The 19,255-nt window shown below is 39.4% G+C and overlaps 1 protein-coding gene and 1 long non-coding RNA gene across 2 annotated transcripts in view; one reads left to right on the top strand and one right to left on the bottom strand.

The window, feature by feature from the left end:
• HSD17B11 (hydroxysteroid 17-beta dehydrogenase 11) overlaps window positions 1-13,969 on the bottom strand; it is a 51,780-nt gene extending 37,811 nt beyond the window's left edge. The window contains exons 1-2 of the mRNA XM_055297050.2: window positions 13,580-13,969; window positions 4,969-5,076 (exon numbers count right to left, since the gene is read on the bottom strand). Of these exons, the coding sequence (XP_055153025.1) occupies window positions 4,969-5,076; window positions 13,580-13,789 (318 nt within the window). The 5' untranslated portion in view covers window positions 13,790-13,969. The remainder of the gene's footprint in view (window positions 1-4,968; window positions 5,077-13,579) is intronic.
• Window positions 13,970-13,980: 11 nt separating this feature from the next.
• On the top strand, window positions 13,981-18,859 carry LOC134731515 (uncharacterized). Its single transcript, XR_010113834.1, has 2 exons — window positions 13,981-14,162; window positions 17,942-18,859. It is a non-coding gene; the product is annotated as an uncharacterized lncRNA (long non-coding RNA).
• The last annotated feature ends 396 nt before the right edge of the window (window positions 18,860-19,255 follow it).

Below are 19,255 nucleotides of genomic sequence, written 5' to 3'. Positions count from 1 at the left end.
CTAAAAGTACAAACATTACCTGGGCATGGTGGCACGCACCTGTACTCCCTGCTGCTCAGGAGGCTGAGGCAGGAGAATCGCCTGAACTTGGGAGGTGGAGGTTGCAGTGAGCTGAGATTGCGCCACTGTGCTCTAGCCTGGGCGATAGAGCGAGACTCTGTCTCAAAAAAAAAGAGTATACTCAAAAGGGAACAATTACAGGTAATGTAACATTTTTCAAAATAATTGTTATATCTTCTGGACTCGAATATAATCAATAACTATCTCTTCAACTAAGAAAGATCATAGAATCTTGATGCTTAAGCCCTACTTTTTATAAGATTGGAGTACCATAATTCCAAGGGGTAGCAATGCAAAAATACCTTATATGAGATTTTTATGGTTCTATAAGCAACTAAGATTCTTGGGTGGATAGACCCTAGCGTCCTAATGCATTTTGTTATACATTGTGTTTCAAATAAAAGCTAGCTCTATTAACACAGTTATCACTATTTAGAGATAGTGCTACAGTGTGTTGGGGGACTGAGGGAAAAGTGGCAAATAGCCTACGAGGGGCTTTTACTTTGTTATGCATTTACATGATTTCATTATTTTTCTTATTGAATTCTCACAGTAACTCAATGAGATAGCAATTCTTATATGTTCACTTTAAAGATGAAAACATGAAACAGAATGCTTGAGTTTCATACCCAAGGTTACATGGCTATTAAAAGATGGAGCTGGGACTCTCCCAGATCTGTCTGACCTCAGAGCCCAAGACAAGCCACCCCAAACAGAAAGGAGGCCATGGGCAAAGGTCTATCAGTACTCCTGTAGGGCATCAATGTGCCATGCTGAAGGCTCTTCAGTCAGAATTGAATTTCATCAGATTATATTTACGTTAGTAAAGTGTCAAGCTAAGTTTTTTGACCCTGATCAACACCATTTATACCTATATACTATTTTATATTACCAAAGGATTTTCCCAGACATTCTTGACCCTTTCTTCATCGTTGCCTATTATCTCCCCAGGATATGAATGTCTGTTTTGTATTTTTTTGTATTAATTTTGTTTTAAAATTTTTGTGGGTACATAGTAGTGTGTATATTCAAGGTTACATGAGACATTTTGATACAGGCATGCAGTGCATAATTATCACATCAGGGTAAATCAGGTATCCATCCCCTCAAGCATTTATCCTTTGTGTTACAAACAATCCAGTTATACTCTTTTAGTTATTTTAAAATGTATAATTAAATTGTTATTATTAATTATTTTTACCAACAAAAAATTCTTTATAGCTGCTCCTTGCAGAGCAGGGCTAACTCACAGGCAGTGCAACCAGAGTAGCCTATTTGTTCTATTTTTTGGTACCCATTAACCATCCCTACTTCTTCCCTACACCACCTCTACCCTTCCCAGCCTCTGGTAACCATCCTTCTACTCTCTAGCTCCAAGAGTTCAATTATTTTAATTTTTAGCTCTCTCAAATAAGAGAGAACATGTTTTGTGTGTATGTATATATATATATAGTGTATATATATATATATGTGTATATATATAGTGTATATATATATATATGTGTATATATATAGTGTATATATATATATATAGTGTATATATATATATATGTGTATATATATAGTGTGTATATATATATATATATATATAGTGTATATATATATATATATATATTTTTTTTTTTTTTTTTTTTTGAGATGGTGTCTTTCTCTGTTGTCCAGGCTGGGATGCAGTGGCATGATCTCAGCTCACTACAACCTCCGCCTCCCAGGTTCAAGTGATTCTCCCACCTCAACCTCCCAAGTAGCTGGGATTACAGGCACCTGCCATCACGCCCAGCTAATTTTTGTATTTTTATAGAGACAGGGTTTCACCATGTTGGCCAGGCTGGTCTTGAACTCCTGACTTCAGGTGACCATGTTGCCCAGGCTGATCTCGAACTCCTGAGCTTAGGGGATCCACCCACCTTGGCCTCCCAAAGTGCTGGGATTATAGGCATGAGCCACACTCCCAGCAGATATATTTCTATAAAGCATTATTGGCCTCTTCTAGATACAATTGAGATGTGCTGTATATAATGGGGTTTCACTCTGAACGCATTCTCGCTTGTACCTAACTAACTAAATACCTTAATGGCAGCAAGGTCATCAGAATTACCTGGGCAGATTCCTGGATATATATAATATTTATATAATATATATAATATAATATATAATATATATATTCTGCCCAGAATTACCTGGGCAGATTCCTGGATATATATAATATTTATATTATAATATATATTATATACATATGTATATACTTATCATATGTATATTATATGTACATATATGTACATATATGAGATGTGCTGTATATAATGCTGTATATGTATATATGAGATGTGCTGTATATATTATATATTATATATAATATATATTATATATAATGTACATATAATGTATATAAATATATATGCACATATAATATATATTATATATAATATATACAGCACATCTCATACAGCACATCTCATATATACATATATGTATTATATTACATATATTATATGTATTATACATATATGTATTATATGTATTATATTACATGTATTATATGTATTATACATATATGTATTATATGTATATTATATACAGCACATCTCATATATACATATATATAATATATTTATATATTATATAAATATATATTTATCAGCCTGTATATATATATTACAGGTATCTGCCTGTAATCCCAGATATTCGAGAGGCTGAGGCAGGAAAATTGCTTGAACCCAGGAGGCGGAGGTTGCAGTGAGCCAAGATCACGCCACTACACTCCAGCCTGGGCAACAGAACACGACTGAAAAAAAAAAAAAGAAAAAGAAAAAAGTTCTGATACTAAAATGGCCACCTCAAACAGCTACTTCAAAATATCTGATTCTCAGCTTGCTTTCATTATTAAGAAATATACAAATCCCAGCACTTTGGGAGGCCAAGGCGGGCGGATCATGAGGTCAGGAGATCGAGACCATCCTGGCTAACATGGTGAAATCCCGTCTCTACTAAAAATACAAAAATTAGCCATGTGTGGTGGCGGGCACCTGTAATCCCAGCTACTCGAGAGGCTGAGGCAGGAGAATTGCTTGAACCCAGGAGGCGGAGGTTGCAGTGAGCCAAGATCACACGCCACTACACTGCAGCCTGGGCAACACAGCAAGACTCTGTCTCAAAAAAAAAAAAAAAAAAAAAGAAAGAGAAGAAAAAAGTTCTGATACTAAAATGGCCACCTCAAAATAGCTACTTCAAAATATCTGATAATGGGCTAGGCGCGGTGGCTCACACCTGTAATCCCAGCACTTTTGGAGGCCGAGGGGGTGGATCACGAGGTCAGGAGATAGAGACCATCCTGGCTAACACAGTGAAATCTCGTCTCTACTAAAAATACAAAAAAATTAGCCGAGCGTGGTGACGGGCGCCTGTAATCCCAGCTACTCCGGAGGCTGAGGCAGGAGAATGGGGTGAACCCGGGAGGAGGAGCTTGCAGGGAGCCGAGATTGCGCCACTGCACTCTAGGCTGGGCGACAAAGCTAGAGCTAGACTCAAAAAAAAAAAAACTCAGGCCAGGTGTGGTGGCTCATGCGTGTGATCCCAGCACTTTGGGAGGCCAAGGAGGGTGGATCACTTGAGTTCAGGAGTTCCAGACCAGACCAGCCTGGCCAACATAGTGAAACCCCATCTCTACAAAAACACAAAAATTAGCCAGGCATGATGGTGCGTGCCTGTAATCACAGCTACTCGGGAGGCTGAAGCAGGAGAATCGCTTGTGAACCTGGGAGGCGGAGCTTGCAGTGAGCCAAGATCAGGCCACTGCACTCCAGCCTGGGTGACAGAGGGAGACTCCATTTCAAAAAAAAAAAAAAAGAACTCAAACCTAAAATTCCATAAACAAAGAGGTTCTCAAGTCTTGCTGAATCACACTCTTTATACTGCACTGAATTAGAATATCCAGGGGTAAGGTCCAGGAATGTGTACTTTAAGGAATCTGCCCAGGTAATTCTGATGACCTTGCTGCCATTAAGGTATTTAGTTAACAGGTACAAACGAGAATGCGTTCAGAGTGAAACCCCATTATATACAGCACATCTCAATTGTATCTAGAAGAGGCAAATAATGCTTTATAGAAATAGATCTGCTGGGAGCGTGGCTCATGCCTATAATCCCAGCACTTTGGGAGGTCGAGGTGTGTGGATCCCCTGAGCTCAGGAGTTCGAGATCAGCCTGGGCAACATGGTGAGACCCTGTTTTCTCCCAAAAATACAAAAAATTAGCTGGCGTGGTGGCACATACCTGTGGTCCCAGCTACTTGGGAGGCTGAGGTGGGAGGATTGCTTGATTCTGGGAGGTGGAGGTTGCAATGAATCGAGATCATGCCACTGCACTCCAACCTGGGTGACAGAGTGAGACCCCCATCTCAAAAAAAAAAAAAAAAAAAGAGAGAGAAAGAAAAGAAAAGAAATAGATCTATCTACAACAAAAACCCGATAAAGCATAGCTTTATTGTAACTTTCTAACCCAACTCTATGAATGGGCTTCAGAAGACCCTGTCAGCAATTCTGCAGGTGTCATCCAGGGATAGTTACCTATATGAGAATCATAGGTGAGGTGAAGGTGCATGGGATGCAGGGTGGATAGGGTGCATTTGAGGCCCTGCCTTCAACCTACTGAAAGAAAATTTCTGGAAGTGGAGCTCAAGAGAATATATGTATATTTTTAACAACTCCCTGGAAAATTCCAGAACATACTAATATTTGAGAGCTTCAGTTCTCGGTTCTAGTTTTGGGTTTGCTATGAGCTAGTTCTATAACCTTGGTCAAATAACAACATTTCTCAGGTACTTCATCTATATCATGTACAGACTGGGTCATCTCCAAAACACCTCCTAGCTCTAACATGATATGATTCTATCTAAACACAACATTTCACCTTATTTGCAGAGCTGTAAATATCTTCTCGGTTGCTGCAGTCTACCACAAAGGTATGAACCTTGGCACCCAGTCCCTTGCATTTGGCAGCTGTTTCCTCCAGTCCATGCTAGAAAAGGCAAAAAAGAGGGCAAGGTAATAATTGATATGAGCATGTTATATCGACAGCTGAAAATAATTAAAAATAATTTTTAAAAAGTAGTGAGATTCTTTCCATTTGAATTGGGGAAGATTGTAACAACACATTTTTGGCAGGTATATAGGCACATTTTGCTTTTAGTATTTTGACTAGCTTCTTTTATTTGGAACTGAACTTAAAGCAAGCTTCTTAAAAGAAGATAAAAATCTTAAAATACTAGTTTCTATATTTATGAACTTTGAATACTTTGTGAATGTCGGTATCTCTGTGTATTCCATATCAGGCTTTAAAAAATATAACATTAAGCTTTTTTCCATGTCATTAAAAACTATTCATGGATGTCAGTTTACTGGCTGCAAAAGAAATAATGAATTAACTACAGTTCATTAAACCATTTGTTCTTTCAGCATTTTAACGTGGTCATATTCACTGAGCTTAGAAAAATCTTGACACAAATATGAATGAGGTACAGTCCCGACCCCAAGAAGTTCTCTGTGTAGTAGAAAGAAACATAAGTATCATAGTTAAGTAAGACCACATAATACTGTTATTGTTTTGATAATAAAGGATTGAATATTGGCAGTTTCAACCTAATACATTGTGATGAGTGTCACAGCAGAGTTCTATACAGGGAGTTATGGGAACACAGAGGAGCACACAGTACAATTCCAGCAGTGGTTTGCCATGCCCTTTCACTTGCTTTCCCCAGGGTGAAAGGACACATCAGGCAGGGTGTGGGCAATGACAGATAGGAGATTGGTCTTGTGGAAACCACTAGTAGGATCAGTGTTGTTGGATGGATCATAAAGTTCAAGGCCAGTGGAAGTTCAGATTAAGGTTCCACATGTCATATTAAGATTTATCAAAAAATGAATGAGGAGACACTGATTAAATTATAGTGTCAGGTTTATGTGTCGTATTGATTATTTTGACTGATGTATGGAGGGTGGATTTTAGGGGTCAACGCTGGAGGAAGAAAAAAACTGAGAGGCAGTTACAGTGATTCAGGTAATAGATGACACAAACTTGAATTGTGGCACTAGTAGAAAAAATGTAGAGGAAAGAACATCCTTTAAAATATATGTTTAGAAGGTAAAATCAGTAAGACTTGGTGGGTAGATGAGGAAGGATGGGGAGGAGCCACAACTGACATCTTTGCTTTCTAGTTTTGGTAGCTGGCAAGATCATGCTGCCACATGTCAGACAGAGATGACAGCAGATTTGAGGAAAAGGGGCGATGAGTCCAATTTGGGGCACCAATTTTGAGTCAACTTAAGTTTAGGATCATACCATTGGGGTTTTTTGTTGTTGTTGTTGTTTGCTTGTTTGCTTTTGGCCAATTTTTGCCTTTTTTTTTTTTAACTTTTAAGAGAACGTCTCAAAAGATATTTTGGATTAAGATCTAGTCTGTGCACCCTGCAGGCCAAGTATTAGGTTGGTGGAAAAGTAATTGCTGTTTTTGCCATTATTTTAATGACAAAAACTGCAATTACTTTTGCATCAACCTAATAATTGTCAACTAATGCACTAATGGGCAGACCCTAGGAGGAGTCATACATTTATCCACAGAGAGGATGGTGAATCAGTGGACACATTTGTAAATGGCAACTAATGTTGGAAAGGCCAAGTCTGGACAGCTGTGGGGAGAATTAGTAGCTTGTGTAGTGAGCCTGTTATGATAATAAAGGGAAGCAAGTTCTTTTTCTGCTGTGGGAAGTCAGGGACCCCGAATGGAGGGACTGGCTGGAGCCATGGCAGAGAACATAAATTGTGAAGATTTCATTTTAATATGGACATTTATCAGTGCCCAAATAATACTTTTACAATTTCTTATGCCTGTAATCTCTTAATCCTGTTATCTTCATAAGCTGAGGATGTACGTCACCTCAGGACCACTGTGATAATTACGTTAACTGTACAAATTGATTGTAAAACGTGTGTTTGAACAATATGAAATCAGTGCAGCTTGAAAAAGAACAGAGTAACAGTGATTTTTAGGGAACAAGGGAAGACAACCATAAGCTCTGACTGCCTGTGGGGTTGGGCAAAAAGAGCCGTATTTTTCTTCTTGCAGACAGCCTATAAACAGATGTGCAAGTAGGAGAGATATCGCTAAATTCTTTTCCTAGCAAGGAATATTAATATTAATACCCTGGGAAAGGAATGCATTCCTTGGGGGAGGTCTATAAACGGCCGCTCTGGGAATGTCTGTCCTATGCAGTTGAGATAAGGACTGAGATATGCCCTGGTCTCCTGCAGTACCATCAGGCTTATTAGGGTGGGGAAAAACTCTGCCCTGGTTAATCTGTGGTCAGACCAGTTCTCTGCTCTCAAACCCTGTTTTCTGTTGTTTAAGATTTTTATCAAGACAATAGGTGCATCACTGAACATAGACCCTTATCAGTAGTTCTGCTTTTGCCCTTTGAAGCATGTGATCTTTGTACCTACTCCCTGTTCTTACACCCCCTCCCCTTTTGAAACTCTTAATAAAAACTTGCTGGTTTTGAGGCTCAGGGGCATCATGATATGTGATGTCACCTCCGGCGGCCCAGTTGTAAAATTTCTCTTTATACTGTCTCTCTTTATTTCTCAGCTGGCCGTCACTTATGGAAAATAGAAAGAACCTACATTAAAATATTGGGGGCAGTTTCCCCCAATATTTTTCTTTTATGGAAATCTCCCTCACAAACTGTAGTATACTCTCACAAGGAACTCTTATTCCTCAAGGGATATCAACATCTCAGGTAAACTTTATTTTGCTCTCCTACACTTAACCAGCAGCTTTTGGCATTTCCTTTTACAAGTATATTTTATTAATGTTGTATACACATACGATAGAATATTATTCAGCCTTAAAAAGGAATGAATTTCTGACACATCCTACATGTACAACCTTCATTATGCCAAATGAAATAAGCCAGACACAAAAAACAAATACCATATGAGTGTACTTATATGAAGTACCTAGAGTATCACATTCATAGAGACAGAGAATAGAATGGTTGTTGCCAGGCCCTGGGGAGAGAGAGGGCTGGGGAGATATATTGTTTTAATGGGTACAGATTTTCAGCTTGGGAAGATGAAAAATTTCTGGAGAGAAATAGAAGAGATCACTGCATAATAAGGTAAATGTACTTAATGTCACTAAACTGTACACTCAGAAATGGTTAAAATGGTGTGTTATGTCATATATTTTACCACATTTTAAAAAGTTTTTTAAAAGTATATTGTATTGGCCAGGCGCGGTGGCTTACAACTGTAATCCCAGCACTTTGGGAGGCTGAGGTGGGCAGATCACAAGGTCAGGATTCCGGGAACGGCCTGGCCAATATAGTGAAACCCTGCCTCTACTAAAAATATAAAAAATTAGCTGGGTGTGGTGGTGGGCACCTGTAATCCTAGCTACTTGGGAGGCTGAGGCAGGAGAATCACTTGAATCCGGGAGGCAGAGGTTGCAGCAAGCCAAGATTTTGCCACTGCACACCAGCCCGGGCAACAGTGCGAGACTCCATCTCAAAAAACAAAAAAGTATATTGTATTGATTGGGTCTTCTCTTTTTTGAACAAATATATTTCCTTACATGAACAAATTTTACAATAAAAATTTATGTCCCATTTATTCTGTTTTCAGAGATTTGCTTATTACTGGTTGGCTTTCTGTAACCACCAAGCAACTAACCACCACTCCACTATGTGGAGGCAAAGATACCCTTCTTTCACATCTGCTGTCTCACTTTTGCCCTGTTTCCTTGGTCTTCCTCATTTAGGTTGGTCTGCTTTCCACACCTTCTGAATTGTGGAACTTTTTTTTTTTTTTTTTCCTGAGATGGAGTCTTGCTCTGTCACCCAGCCTGGAGTGCAGTGGTACAATCTCAGCTCACTGCAGCCTCTGCCTTCCCAGTTCAAGTGATTCTCCTGCCTCAGCCTCCCTAGTAGCTGGGATTACAGGCATGTGCCACCACACCCGTCTAATTTTTATATTTTTAGGAGAAACAGGGTTTCACCATGTTGCCCAGGCTGGTCTTGAACTCCTGGCCTCAAGTGATCCTCCCATCTTGGCCTCCCAAAGTGCTGGGATTACAGGGGTGAGCGACTGCGCCTGGCCAGTGCAACAAATTTAAGTTCTAAATTCCTCCAGAAAAAATTCTGGATAGTGCCCTGTAGATAGCTGGCAAGAAATAAAAAATAAGCAGATCTTCAGGAAAAAATGAATTCTTCCTTTAAAATGTTTTGCAGCACAGTACAATTGCTCATAACTCTTCAAGATTCCCCTTGGTAACTTTTTTCAAATATGTTTGTCTATTGCTACAACTAAGACCTTTATGCCCATTACCTTGATTACTAAAAATTGAAAAATTTTTTAAATTCCTCCCATTATTTTTTCAGTTATTCATTAATTCAGTTTTTCATTCAATAAATAGTCTTTGAGCATATACTATATGCTCACCACTTACTGTAAATTTTTCTTTCCAAACGAGTATTTTAGGAGAAAGGGTCTCCCTGTTGCCCGGGTTGAGTGCAGTGGCTATTCACAGGCGTGATCCCACTACTGAACAGTGCTGGAGCTCTGACCTGTTCCGTTTCCGACCTGGGCTGGTTCACCCCTCCTTAGACAACTTGGTCTCCTTCACGCCCACTGCCAGGAGGTTACCATATTGATTCCGAACTTATGCAGACATGCAGAGCGCACCACAGTCCAGAACTCCCGGCCTCAAGCAATCCTGCTGCTTCAGCCTCCTGAAGGGGCTGGGGCTCCCGGAGCATGCCACCATGCCTGACTACAAACTATTCTAACCAGGCATGGGAATGAGAATAGTCAAGAAGTGATAGATTATCACAAAGCAGAATGAATAATTCCCATTATCAGTCTCAGTGGAACAACAAAGCTGACACCACCATTAATTCTTCCCTAAATTAACATATGGTACATGTGGACATTGCTATCCTCATTACATGGATGAATCTAAGAGATTGTCTTTGTACTCTAGGTGAAAGGGCCCTCCATTTGGCCCCTCCCTGCCCTTCCAGCTAGATCTCATAACAATCAAACATCGCTGCACTTTCTTCCTCATTCTCCAGGTATTCACCAGCCCAAGAGCTTCTCCAGTTTCTGCTACCTGGACTGCTCCAAATCCCCACCCTGTCCTTTCCCAATCAGGTTTAGTGGTTCTCAGACTTCTATAATTTCAAATCTATAAGATGGCAAGAAAAATAGAGTGGGATGTGTATACCGAACTAGGATTGCCAAGCTTTTGGTCAAATAAGGACACTCAAAACTAACAAAATGACCCTCATATGTTATCATCGTAATTTCATTAACAAATATATTTTTTACCCACAAAAAGTAGGAAGGATATAATCTCAAAATAAAATATAGATTATTTAAATTAAACTAATTTAACCTAATAAAAACTCACTACATTGTCCTCAATTTTTCTGACCATTACTCCTAATCTCTGCTGCTACCAACCTGGTTCAACAGTCCCCATCATGTCATCTCATGCCTGGATTATCACAGTAGTCTCTTACTTTACTTGTTCCTTCCATCTTTTCTCCTCTTATATCTCTTCTAAGCCTAGCAGCCGGAGGATCCTCTTCAGTAGGAATTACCCTCAAAACCCTTCATTGACTCAACAGAGTAAAAAGCCAAAGTACAGGAAATTTTATCATCTGCAGCTCCAGCCCCTTAAATCTCTAGACCAGTACTGTCTCATAGAAATATAATGCAAGCCATGTACATAATTTTAATCTTTCTAGTAGTCACACCAAAAAAATAAAACAATCTAGTGGTATATTTTATTTAACCCAATATATCTAAGTAATTATCATTGCAACATGTAATCTATATAAAAATTATTAACACAAAATTCTACATTCTTTTCTTCATACTAAGTTTGCAAAATCCAGTGTGTATTTCCACTCACAGTGCATCTCAAATCAGACTGGCCGCATTTTGAAAGGCTCAAGAGCCACAAGAGGCTAGGGGCTGCTACCTACCATTGTGTTGCACAGAGTAGATCTAGACCTTTCTTGTGCTTCTCTCCCTTCCCTCAGTCTGTGCCAGGCTTTGCATTTGCTGATCCCTCCCTGCAGGACTCACTGTGCTCTCAGCTTCCCTTGATCTTGATTCAATTATCTCCATCCCAGTGGGGCCTTCCTGGCCACCACTGTAAAGTCAACACTCCCCTCCCCTCCTACCCTCCCCACCATATACAGTTTTTTATCTACTTTCACCTTTTATTTTTTTCTTTATACTTAACACCATCTAACAATTATACATTTTATTATACAGTGTGGCATACTGCCCCTAGCTCATGAGGCTCATGTCTCCCTCAGTGCTATATCCTCAGTTCTGCATTAGAACAGTGCCTAACAGATAATAGGTGCTCAATAAATATTTGCTGGATAAATGCATGTCACTGAAGATCAGAGAAAATTTTATACAAACCAGCACTGGACATTGGAAGTCATTAACCTAACTAACTCTTACATATATTTAAATTTTAGCTTAAACCACACTTTGTCAAGGAATAATAAGAACTAACACTCCAGTGTGTTTACCTTCTACCAGCCACTGTGCTAAATGCTTTGTGTGCATTATCTCATATCATACTCCCAGCCTTTTGAGGTAGGTAGTGTTATTTTATCCATTTTGCAGAAAAGGAACTAAAGCTGTGGAAAAGTTGAGTAAGTTACCCAATTAGAAAATGAAAGCTCAGATGTGTCTGACTACATCACCATGCCAGACCTTGACCATGCTGGTCCAGGCTGGGCCTAGGCTGTATATTTCATTGCACTTGTAATTATTTATTTTTCATTTATTAATTTAATTTAATTTATTTATTTTTAAGACAGAGTTTCACTCTTGTTGCCCGAGCTGGAATGCAATGGCGTGATCTTGGTTCACTGCAACCTCCACCTCCCAGGTTCAAGCAGTTCTCCTGCCTCAGCCTCCTCAGTAGCTGATTACAAGTGCAAGCCACCACGCTCAACTAATTTTTTGTATTTTTAGTAGAAACCAGGTTTCACCATATTAGCCAGGCTGGTCTTGAACTCCTGACCTCAGGTGATCTGCCCGCCTCAGCCTCCAAAAGTGCTGGGATTACAAGTGTGAGCCACTGCGTCCAGCCTGTACTCGTAATTACTTAATGTCCATTTTCCCTACTATGAGGTCATGGAACCTTATTTTCTGTTTGTCACCCTGTCCATAATGTCTAAGCAGTAGACAGTCATTATTTGTTGATTGCTGTCTTAATCAGCCACTCACTGGGTTAACCCTCATTTAACTTCACATCCTTTGAATTATTGTTTATAGCATTGCATGTCAACTAGTGTGTAATGGATAATGTTTAAGGCTATCAGGTATCTTCTAGAAACCCCTTTGTTCATATACCAAAGGTCAAATAAAAGGTTAGATTCTAGGTCCTCTTCTCCTCCCTAAGCCACACCTACACTTGTCCTAGGTAAAAAATTACATTGAAAGTTTTCTTCCCTTTTATTGTTTTTACTAAAAGATGCTTTCCCACCACTCCTTCAGTATCACAGGTCAAACGTGATAGAAAAATGCTTTTTAAAAAAATTTGAGACACGGTCTCACTCTGTCACCCGGGCTGGAGTGCAGTGGAGCGTTTACAGCTCACTGTAGCCTCCACCTCCCAGGCTCAAGCAACCTCCCACCTCAGCCTCCCGGAAAAGATGCTTTTTAAAATTACTCTTGGCAATAACTATGCCAATGTAGCATTGCTTTCTGTTGAGTATAATCTTTTTTTTTTTTTTTTTGAGATGGAGTCTTGCTCTGTGGCCCAGGCTGAAGTGCAGTGGCACGATCTCTGCTCACTGCAACCTCCGCCTCCTGGGTTCACGCCATTCTCCTGCCTCAGCCTCCCCAGTAGCTGGGACTACAGACGCGCGCCACCACGCCCGGCTAATTTTTTTTTTTTTTTTTGTATTTTTAGTAGAGACGGGGTTTCACTGTGTTAGCGAGGATGGTCTCGATCTCCTGACCTCGTGATCCGCCCGCCTCGGCCTCCCAAAGTGCTGGGATTACAGGCGTGAACCACCGCGAGTATAATCTTTTAAACCACTTATCTCATTAACAGCAAGTAGGACTTTCTCTTAATAGGTACAAGCTTCTTACTCTTTTAATATATAGCTAAAACGATTGCTTTTTCCCTATTTTTAAAATAGAGGGATCAATGAAATCAGGTTCAGGAGAAAATTATGAGTTATCCTTAGGGCAAAAATGGGGATCAATTTACAAATGGGGCAGTAACTGGGACTCTTATAACCTCTAGATCTGTTTATCATGTGATCATACAACATATTAATTTATGCCCTCCCATCTGCAAAATGGCAATACTAATTTTTTTTCCTCCCTGCTTTACAGAGATGAGGTAAAGGGTGGTTGCCAGCAAAATGCAGACATGTCCACAGATTAAAGGTACCAGAAAGTAAAACATAGTAAGCACTGTTACCTTATTTATATCCCAGAGAACCAGCTTGCTTTTAAGTTTAGCAAATTCATAGGCAGTCAGTCTCCCAATTCCATGCCCAGCTCCTGTAATCAGCACGATTTCGCCGGTGACTGATTTTCTCCTCTTAGGAATAAAAAGCTTCACGAAGGACTCTAGGGAGCAGAGGATCAGTAAGGGGAGAAGCAGGAGGACGTCCAGAAGGAATTTCATCCTTTTTGTGGCTGCGAGCGTTTGGTGTGTTTTTTACCAGTCACTCCAAACTGCTTCTAGAGGGTTGCTCGATCTAACACCAGAAAGAGTAGGGGCGAGGGCAAGGAGGAGCTCCCCTATCAAAGAAAAACAACCCCGAAACCGTTCCTTCCGCTGGGCTGGGCTTTGTTGGTGTTTCGCAATTGGCTCCGGCTGCAGTGCTTGCTAGTTCAGAGATCTGGGAGGGACGAAGTCCGGACCTGAGCAAAGCTTCCTAGTTCTGCTTCCCGTAACCCCCACGCGATGTGTGGCCGCGATTGTCTTTTACCCACTTTCTCCCGGTGTCGTGAGCCGGCCTTGGAGGGTTAGCTACTCACTGGTTTTCCTAAATTGGGTAAGTTCCAGGGATAACCGACAGTGTCCGCAGGCCAGATGCTTCTTTCAAAATTGAAGATTGCTTATCACTAGATGGGGGTGCCGCTGGGCGCGGCGGCTCTCGCCTGTAATCCTGGCACTTTGAGAAGCCCTGGCGGGAGGATCGCTTGAACCCAGGAGTTCGAGATCAGCCTGAACAACATAGGGAGACCCCCGTTCTCTTAATTTTTTTTTTTTAATTAGCTAGGCGTAATGGCGCGTGCCTGTAGTTCCAGCTACTCGAGAGACTGAGGCATGGCAATCGCTTGAGCCCAGGAGGTGGAGGCTACAGTGAGGGAAGATTGCGCCACTGCACTCCAGGCTGGACGAAAAGGCCAGACCTTGTCTTAAAAACCAAAAACTAGATAGAGGAAGCAAATGTAGATTCCTATCTTAAACGATCCTGAAAAGACCAATCGTTCTGCTTCCAGCTGAGAAATTACGCTCATCACATTTTAGTTTGAACTAAGCACGATTTCTGGAAGACAGGGGAAATTTTGTCTGTTCAAGGACAGCTAGAATCAAGCGCCAGGAAAAATTGTTATCGTATTAAAGGGATTGTTTCCACAAGAAAGAAGAGTATATTTGAATAATCATTTTTCACTTGACCTATTAGAGTTTGAAAAGAAAAAATATATATTGTACTTTAAGAATTTTATCTTTATTCAAGTGAATAAATAGCAAATCATTTAGCCTAAAGATTACCTATGTAACATTTGGTTTTGTAGCCTATATAAGTGGGTATTCAGTATATGTTAACTAGTGACTTGAAAAAATTCTAGAGATTGGTTACTGGAAGAAAAGACCTAACTAGGGCTTGTGTGCAGTAAGAGCTTAATAATGATATTGTATGCATTTTTTTCCAACTCATTTTTGACAGACATTGAATTTGGGTTTTGCACAAGACACTCCGGTGCTTGGGAAGAGACTTTGTTGTGTGACAATGGTCAACTTTTATATTTAAGAGCCAGAAAGATCACACAAAAAAATCAAAGTTCACAAATAGTTCATACTCGATTGTCCCTCTTACTTAAGCAGCCATACGTTGTTATAGGGGATGAAGCGATAGTGGCAGCGTCACAAAAGTGAACTCCATTATGGAATTCTTTGAATTCAGAATATCATCTACAATTTTTTTGGATAGCCTCCAAATCCAAATTTACGAAACACTTGTATAGAAAATTTACAAAGTGTTCTTCCACATATATTATTTCATTTGATTTTCAAAAGCCTCCTAGGAAATAGAGAAGAAAAGTAGAGTGAGGATATATTTATATCCCTATACTGTAAATAAATAAATCTGTTAGATCGACTTTAAAGTCTACACAGTGAGTAAGTGTAACTGGGGCTACACATATGGTCAGTATTTGTCAATTTTTTGGTCCAACACCTACAGGAATAAATTACATCTGACATGGTGATCTACTATAAGATGCGTTTCAACTATGTTGACTTTCATATATTGAGGCTCTGGCTATGCTATTTCTTTTTCTTTCTTTCTTTCTTTCTTTTTTAGAAGAAGTCTCCCTCTATCTCCAGGCTGGAGTGCAGTGGCGAAATCTTGGCTCACTGCAACCTCCGCCTCCCAGGTTCAAGCGATTCTCCTGCCTCAGCCTCCCAGGTAGCTGAGACTACAGGCATGCACCACCACACCCAGCTAATTTTTGTATTTTTAGTGGAGACGGGGTTTCCCCATGTTGGCTAGGATGGTCTCAATCTCTTGACCTCCTGTTCCGCCCACCTTGGTCTCCCCAAGTGCTGGGATTACAGGCGTGAGCCATCGCACACGGCCTGGCTATGCTATTTCTTATTCCATTCTATTAATTAAAAAAAACTGGGTAGTTTTAACCTACAGTTGATCAAGGTTTCATTGGTTAAGGGAAAGAACACAGCATTTGGATGCAGTCGTACCTGAATCCCTTACGTGTATGTGACTTCATCTCTCTGAACATGTTTCTAAATTTGTAAAGTTGAAATAATACTTACCCTACAGGATTCTTGTGAAATTCAAACGAGTTAATAGGAAGCACATTGCTTTATCAACTATTCAACTTTATGTAAATTATAATTAACACTAATAGAATGTGAGTGATGTGAATGGTCTTGTGAATGATGGTTGTAACGTGAATGACTTTGTGAACAGCACACTAGATGTTTACAATTAAAATCGTTCACAGAACACAGATTAGCTTCTAATCTGACCATTATGTGATTTTATGTATTTGTGGTTTTAAAAAACATCTTTCATTGGTAGGGTTTAAAATATTTTGTACTTGGGACATCTGTTTTTTTAAAAAATTTTTATCTATTTATTTTGAGACTGGATTATGAGACTAGCTAATTTTTGTATTTTTGATAGAGGCAGGGTCTCCCTACCCTGGTAGAGGCTGGTCTTGAACTCCTGGGCTCAACCAATCCACCGGCCTTGGCCTCTCAAAGTGCTAGGATTACAGGTGTGAGCCACTGCACCCAGCCTGTGTGGGGCATCTTAATTACATGCTGCCTTCCCAGAAGTTGAAATAGTATTTAAAAAAAAAAAAAAAAAAGATAAGGATAAGGGAGTCTTTTTCTTTAAATTTTTTTTAAACCCTAACTTGAACAAGAAGAATAGGGGTCTTTCATCAATGTCTTGAACACTTACTTACTATGGCCAGGCATATATGCTTCTTCTGGAGCTTCCTCACCTCTTTCAGCTTTCACATAACACATTTCATTTTATCTTCTCAATAACCTTAAGCAGTAAGTTCAATAGAAATCTCTATTATATGAATGAAGAAATAAAGAATTAAGAGAAATTAAGCAAACCACCTGAGATCATAGTATAAATGTAGAGTTGAATTTAAACCTAGGCTGTCATCACTGGCTTTTTTTTTTTTTTTTTTTTAAACTGGGAGTCCCAGCCAGAGCAATTAGCCGCCTTCTTCCGTAAGGCAAAAAAGAAAAGCTAATCCAGTTCTGAACCATTAGATAAATTCAAAAAGATCAAAACTCCTGATTTTGAATCACAACATTAATAACACTTCCCTTCCATACAATTAGGTAAATATCTAATTAGCAGGGAATAGATTGGAGCTGCTAAAAGAATGCGTTCGAATTCCTACCAAGCTTTTAATGAGCTGTGTGATATTTGGTTAATTACTTAACCTCTCCTGAGGTCTCAGTTACCTCATCTGTAAAATGGATGTAATAGCAGCTTGGTTGCTGTGAAGAGTAAATGAGATATATACAAAGCACAGAGTCATTCATAAGAGTAAAAAGCACAAGAGTAAATGAGATATATAAAAGCACATCTTGCATACAAACATACTTAGTGAATGACAGCCATTACTATATGTTAATCAGTCATCAGTAAGAGGCCTGTATTTGCAAGGCTGTCTCTGTAGTATCCCAGCAGATTAGGAATGAAAGACCACCGTAACACTTAGCAATTACACAGGCCAGTGAAGAATGCTCACTTTCACTATAAAGAATACTGAGGAAAAATATACAGAATAGATTGCCAGACCTGCCAACAGAGGTATTTCCCATAGTTTTCTTGTCATCCTGAGATAGAAGACTTCACAGTTTGACTCCGAAGTCTGAATTTTAGAGCTGGAGAAATTTAGACATTAGCTTGTATGCAATGACAGTTTTTTTTTCAATAATGAATCTATGAATTCAAAGTAGTACTTTCGAAGTTGGAGTCAATCCTCTCAAACCCTACTGCTGTTTTATGAACTAAGTTTATGGAATATTCTAAATCCTTTGTTTTCATTTCAGTATCTTCCCGGCATCTTCACCAGAGGTAGATTCCATCTCAAGAAACCGATTTGCCTTGCACTTGTTTATCGGATGGAGATGGCTTCTTTCCTTAAACCTCAGGAACCAACTTCCACTAGCTTCAAACTTTTCTTCTGGAGCTTCCTCACCTCTCTCAGCCTTCACAGAATTAAAGAGAGTTAGGGTCTTGAACTGGATTAGGCTTTGGCTGAAGGGAATATTGAGGCTGGTTAGATTTATCCAGACCACTAAAACTTTCTTCATGTCAACAATAAGGCTGTTTCACTTTCTTATCATTTGTGGCTTCACTGGCATAGAACTTTTAATTTATTTCTGTAATGCTTCCTTTGCATTCACAACTTGGCTAACTGTAGATGCAAGAGGCCTAGCTTTCAGCCTATCTTGCCTTTCAGCATGCCTTAAGTTTAATCATTTCTAGCTTTTGATTTAAAGTGAAACACATTTGACTCTTCTTTTCACTTGAACACTCAGAGACCACTGTAGGCTTATTAATTGGCCTAACTTGAATATTGCTGGGTTTCAGGAAACAGGAGGCCTGATTATGGGGAGCAGGTAAGAGGGTTGTAGGGAGACAATCTGTTGGTGGAGCAGTCAGAACACATGATGCTTATTGATTCAGTTTGCTGTTTTATATAGATATGTGGTTTTTGGTGTCCCAAAATAATTACAATAGTAACATCAAAGATCATTGATCACGGATCATCTTAACAGATATAATAATAATGAAAAGATTTGAAATATTGTGAGAATTACCAAAATATGACACAGAGACATGAAGCGAGCTTTTGGGAAAATTGTGTCAATGGACTTGCTCAATGAAGGGTTACCATAAAGCTTCAATTTGTAAAAAGCACAATATCTGTGAAATGCAATAAAATGAAGTGCTGTAAAACGAGATATGCCTGTAATTTGTCGAATGTTCTATGGTTCATAATGTGGGAATCTAGGTCTCTCTGACTTTGAGGTTATACTCTTGAAATGTCCCTCCCCCACCACCTTTTTTTGGCCTCTAAGATGTCCTTGGATTTGTAAAGACTAGAGAGAAAATCCAGCTTAAATGGATATTAGTTGGTTTCTTTCAGCCAAACTCTCCTTTCGTCAGTAGACCTTAGAATCTGGAGAAAACAGAAAAAAAAAAACCTCAAAAAACAAACATAAAACTAGCCAACCAACCAACAAATAGAAAACCACAGAGACAATCAATAGATAAATATCCAATAAATAATTAGGATAATGGGCAGTTTTCTTTAGGACTCCTCTGCTCCCACCTGAGTCTCTCCACACTCTAAATCA

This window comes from Symphalangus syndactylus, chromosome 10 (genome assembly GCF_028878055.3).
Source record: "Symphalangus syndactylus isolate Jambi chromosome 10, NHGRI_mSymSyn1-v2.1_pri, whole genome shotgun sequence".
Lineage (NCBI taxonomy): Eukaryota > Metazoa > Chordata > Mammalia > Primates > Hylobatidae > Symphalangus > Symphalangus syndactylus.
The sequence above is the reverse complement of the archived record's forward strand: the minus strand, read 5'-3'. Positions and strand labels throughout refer to the sequence as shown.